The sequence below is a fragment of the Nelusetta ayraudi genome, unplaced genomic scaffold (genome assembly GCF_046127955.1).
Source record: "Nelusetta ayraudi isolate G7.1 ecotype Tasmania unplaced genomic scaffold, CSIRO-AGI_Nayr_v1 ptg000012l, whole genome shotgun sequence".
Taxonomy (NCBI): Eukaryota; Metazoa; Chordata; class Actinopteri; order Tetraodontiformes; family Monacanthidae; genus Nelusetta; species Nelusetta ayraudi.
Window position 1 is genome coordinate 260,001 of NW_027466062.1, and position 5,096 is coordinate 265,096.

At 45.8% G+C, this 5,096-nt stretch overlaps 1 protein-coding gene across 2 annotated transcripts in view; it reads left to right on the forward strand.

Annotated features, from left to right (window-relative positions):
• Positions 1 to 3,836, forward strand: part of phlda3 (pleckstrin homology-like domain, family A, member 3) — a 4,472-nt gene extending 636 nt beyond the window's left edge. Inside the window, exons 2-4 of one of the 2 annotated variants that reach the window (XM_076022544.1) lie at positions 1,477 to 1,570; positions 1,668 to 1,764; positions 2,350 to 3,836. In XM_076022544.1, the coding sequence (XP_075878659.1) occupies positions 3,271 to 3,774 (504 nt within the window). In that variant the 5' untranslated portion in view covers positions 1,477 to 1,570; positions 1,668 to 1,764; positions 2,350 to 3,270 and the 3' untranslated portion in view covers positions 3,775 to 3,836. Of the gene's footprint in view, positions 1 to 1,473; positions 1,571 to 1,667; positions 1,765 to 2,349 lie in introns of both variants that reach the window. The other variant, XM_076022543.1, reaches the window with a different exon arrangement.
• The last annotated feature ends 1,260 nt before the right edge of the window (positions 3,837 to 5,096 follow it).

The window sequence follows — 5,096 nt, forward strand, 5'->3', positions numbered from 1 at the left end:
CTTGTCCTTCCATGGAAAGTCTTAAAAATTACAGCTAGTGGCTGTGTGACTCACTTCAAGTTAGAAAATTATTTCTCTTCTCCGTCCACAACACACCCCCACCCCTCCCACTTTTGCTCTGCTCTATGTTTCTGGGAACATCAGCTCAGTCAGACCTATCGAAATTGTTTAATTTCACTCGTGACTCTGACTGTGTATCTCGGACAAACAGCCGACATCTTGTCAAAGCACTTTTCTTTTGGCTCTTATTGTTGACTTTACCTTAGTCAAGTGTGCTTGGTAGTGTGACCTTCGTATGAATAAAAGAAACACAAGGTCCTGTTCATATCTCCACAACTTTGCACGTTATCTGTACATATGTTTAACACACACAGTGTGAATGTTGTTTTATCGGGCTCATTCAGTATCTCTTCAGGAATCCGTAATTTCACCATGATTACACCGTGGGGCTTCAAAGACATATTTTGTTGTAACTTTTGCTAATTTTCAATAGACTTCAAATCACATTTTCTACAAATCCCATGATATATATATATATATATATATTTTTTTTTTTTTTTTCTGGACTATAAATCACACTTTTTTTTTTCCATACTTTGGCTGGTCATGCAACTTATACTCTGGTGCGACTTCAATATGAAAATATTTACGTTACTGGAACTGATGCCGTGTCTGAAGAAGCGGCGTCCCGTCTACCTGTGGAGTTGGCGGACTTGTTCAGAAGTGACACAGAGGATGAAGAATTCAATGGATTCAGTGATTTGGAATGAGATTGTTGCTGTTAAGTGTGAGTGTGTGTGTGTGTGGGTGTGTGTGTTAGCGCGATAATAATACGTTCCGTATACGTTAGGTGCCAAGTTTTTTTTTGTTTGTTTTTTTGTGGCTGTTCAAACCAGGAGTCCGTGTGAACTCTGTTCGTGTTAGACCCCGGCCAGCGCCACGTTGGCGCGCATGCAAAAGCAGCTGTGGATTAAATGGTGTCGCCTGTTGCAACGCAGCAAAAGACCATATCCAACGCCTCGTATGGTTCATTTAAAGAATGCCACGTTCTTCTTATTATAACTTGTTTTTCCAGATTAAATGCCTGTTCTCGGTCTTGGATTTTGTAAAATAAATTTCCCCCAAAAATGTGATTTATAATCCAGCGTGATTTACATGTTTTGTTTCTTCTTCATGACGCGTTTTTTGACTGACGCCACTCACACTCCAGAGCGACGTCCCAAAAAAATACAGGACCTATTTGCTTGCAGTGTGTTTCCTGACCACTAGATGCCACTAAATCTTACACAATAGGCCTTTGAGCCTATAATTCTATGACTTTGAACTCAAACCCCTGTACATAATAGTGGACCATGGGTAAAAGTTGCTTCAACATATCGTCCTGTCTTAATCGTGACACGCGGAAAGTGTTGTTATTGTGCTGTTGTTGTTTTTAAAGTGTCCCTTCAGATGATTTTGCCTTCTACCTTCCAGGAGGATGTCATCAGCTCAAAGGTTCGGTGGGGCAGACAAATGTGCTCGCTGCAGAAAAGCAGTGTACTTTAATGAGAGAGTGATTGCAGCTGGGAGTGTAAGACTAAAAACACAACACGCATGAGCACGATTCAACATGGCTGGGCAGATGCTGGCATGAGTGATTATGTTTTTCTTCTTTTTTTTTTTAACAGTCATGGCATAAGAGAGTATGTTTCTGCTGTCTTGAATGCAATAAGAGCCTTGACTCAACCACAGTAGCTGACAAAGATGGGGAGATCTACTGCAAAGGTAAAAAAAAAAAAAGAAAATCGTGCCGGCAGCAAGTCTGGGAGTTGGCAAAACATTAAAATAAAATCAGATAACACACTGCAATTTTCTAACCCAATCTGTCCAACATCAAAAATTAACAGTGGTGGGGGGCGGGGGGGGTTTCTGCCGTTAGCTGGGTTTCATTACAATTTTTTTTCAAAATAAAAGCAATATGGTTTGAATGTGTTTCCATTAAAGGGTATTGGGCATGAGCTTTGTAATTCTCGTGAAATCTCATCTCGACGCTCAAAGATCTGTTGCGTCTGGTTCTCATTACGTCTGTTGCCTTGACAATATTGATTTAATGATGAAGGATGTGAGTTCATTGGCAAAGTACGTGTGTGTGTGTGTGTGTGTGTGTGGTAAATGCCACGTATAAGAGATTTCTCTGGTCTTTCCACGGCTATTTTTTTTTTGCGCTATATAGGTTTTGAGCATTTCTAAGGGTAAAGAAAACCCAGCTACTGCCACAAACCCAGCTAGCGACGATGCTATTGAAGCCTCTGCAGATCATTTGTACATTATCTGGGATGATGTTTGATCAACGTTACCGTTTCCCTGCAGCCTGCTACGGCAAAAAGTTTGGCCCCAAGGGATACGGGTACGGAGGTGGAGCCGGGGCCCTCACACACACCCAGTAGAGGCCCCTCATCATCTCATCCCGAGGAGGTCCAAGCATCGGCAGAATTCTCATCAAACCTCTCTGTTAATGGCTCACACAATGTGCATCCACCAGCAAAACAGTAAAAAAAAAAAAAAAAAAAAAAAAAAACACTGTAAAGCTCGATCACTGTGTTTGTTGTCTAACATGTTTTGTTAACCTTTTTGCTTTATATGTGGCACAACGTGAACACAAGTTCTTTCATTCTTTACTTTACCCTTTACTTTACATCAGAATGATACAAGGAAAACACATTCAAGACAACTGGCACACTCTGCCACTCTAATAATATTCTTTGTTGCTATAGTTAAATCCAACTGGGTGTAAATGAATAAAATGATGATGATTGAATCGGCTACACGTACAAACAATAAAGAAATGAATCCGGTACAAACCGCGTTTTTTTTTTTTTTTTCTGACCACTTTGTCCAACTCTTCGTTGAATCTTCTAACTTTTAACAACGCCTCACCCCGCCCTCACCGGGAGGGGGCGCGGTTCTCATGGATGTGACTCGGGGGGGGGGGGGGGAGGAAGGTTCAAAGGAGCCGCCCGGGCATGTTCAAACACATCCCGCCCGACCGGACCAGCCTACAGCGGCACATCCGCGGCGCGCTGTCATTATTACGCACGAGGAGTCCCGACACAGACCCGTGTCAGCCACTGGTTGGAGTTGAAAACAACAGATTTGCTCCGTGAGACGCTCGACAGCCAGGCTCACTCACCAGTGCGGAGGATGTGTACTTGAACACATCTGGAGACGCGCCGTCGCTGCACCAGGCTCCGAGGTTTCTTCCTTCCTTTCGTCCGGAGTTGATCTTCAGCCATGTCCTCTCCCGCCAGGGTGATGCGGGACGGCCAGCTGGAGAAGCGCAGCAGCGGCCTCCTGCAGCTGTGGAAGAAGAAGCGCTGCGTGCTCACCGAGGACGGACTGCGCCTGCACGCCTGCAAAGGAGGAGGAGGAGGAGGAGGCGCGAGCGATGCGCCGAGCGCGGCGTGGAGCTCCGGAGTCAAAGAGCTCCGCTTCGAGCGCATGGCCACCGTGGACTGCGTGGAGCACAAGCGAGGCTGGGTGTACTTCACCGTGGTGATGGCCGGCGGGGAGGAGATCGACTTCAGGTGCGCGCAGGAGGGCACGGCGTGGAACGCGGAGATCGCCCTGGCGCTCGTGCGCTACAAGAACGCGCAGGCCGTGCAGACCGGAAGGAGCAGCAGCAGCAGCAGGCACCTGTCCGCGGGTCACTCGGGCAGCGCCGGGGAGGATGACGAGTGTGACTTCACTGATCACGGGGTGTACAGGCGAAAGAAAGTCGCGGCGTCACACATTTGAAAAGGGACACATTGCCATGTATTGACATTACTTTCAGCACATTTATTTATGTATTGTTATTATTGTTATTATTTTTAAATCGGTCTTCTGTTATGATCGGGGCCAGAGAAGCAGACAGAAAGGAGCAATTCACAGCTCGGCTGAAACGTGTCAATGTTGATTTTGTACGAGAAATGCACAATGATGACAACATGAAGTTGAATGGCGATACACTTCTCTCGGTGCAGGCACGGCCAGAGCCCACTGTTTGTTCCTCAGTATCTTCGCCACAAACAGTTTCTACTCATGGCATTGAGGGAAGGTGCCTTTTAGCCAAAGTTTCTTATCATTTTGCCACTTTTGTATGGAAAGGATATTTATGCCTCAAACGGTCGTGCAGAAAGAAAACCAGATTGAACATTGTCTGACTACGTGTTTCTAGGAGGAGATTTGCGTTAAAAGTAGAAAGTAGGAACAAGGAGGACCTCTAATAAATGGAGCCAAACTGGACTTGTGCTGCAATACTATGTCTGGGCTGAGGGGGGCGCTCAGCCTATTTAAAAAAAAAAAAAAAAACATCTGATAGTCTCAGCTGGGCAAATGAGTGTGTAGGAGCTGTGTGGACAGAAGGTATCAGCCCAAGAGAAAAACACTTGCCAGAGATCAAACCGACCCTTGACCTCTGACCCCTGCGAACCGAACGGCCCCCTCCCCGAGGGACTGCACGAAGGAAAAGATCAGCCTCACACAGACTGATAAAAGGAGGATGAACCTGAATCATGTACAGTGTAGAGTCAGCACAATGACAGCACGTTGTGAAATCACGTTCAATGCTTTTCTTTTTTTTTTATGTAACAAGTAAAAGTGATAAATACTTGCGAATAATAAATTGTATATGCATGTAAAAATCATCAAATGATTTCCCCCCCCCCCCCCCCCCCCTGCACATCTGCAGCAACACGCAACACACACAAACTGTGATGTTAAAGTCAGGCATGTCTGGTACGGGCCTGAGCGTGTCCGCTCGCACAGTGGGCCAGTGTGGCGATACGGCCAATATTGACCCAATGCAACACTTTCACTCACACGTACACACGCACAAGTCACCCTGTCAACCCTGTCACTTCAAGATAAATTGGACCGCCGTGTTTCCTGACACGACTCCAGTACCACTGACAGATTATGGGAAAATATTGTCCCTTTTATTGATTTCCTCGGCCACCGTAGGCGGTGCAATGGGGGGGGAATTCCCCCCCCCCCCGGGGTTGTTTTTTGGTTTAGAAAATGCCACCGGAGCCTCTATTGACACCAAGACCAGAAATAAACCAGTGGCATTTCAGATT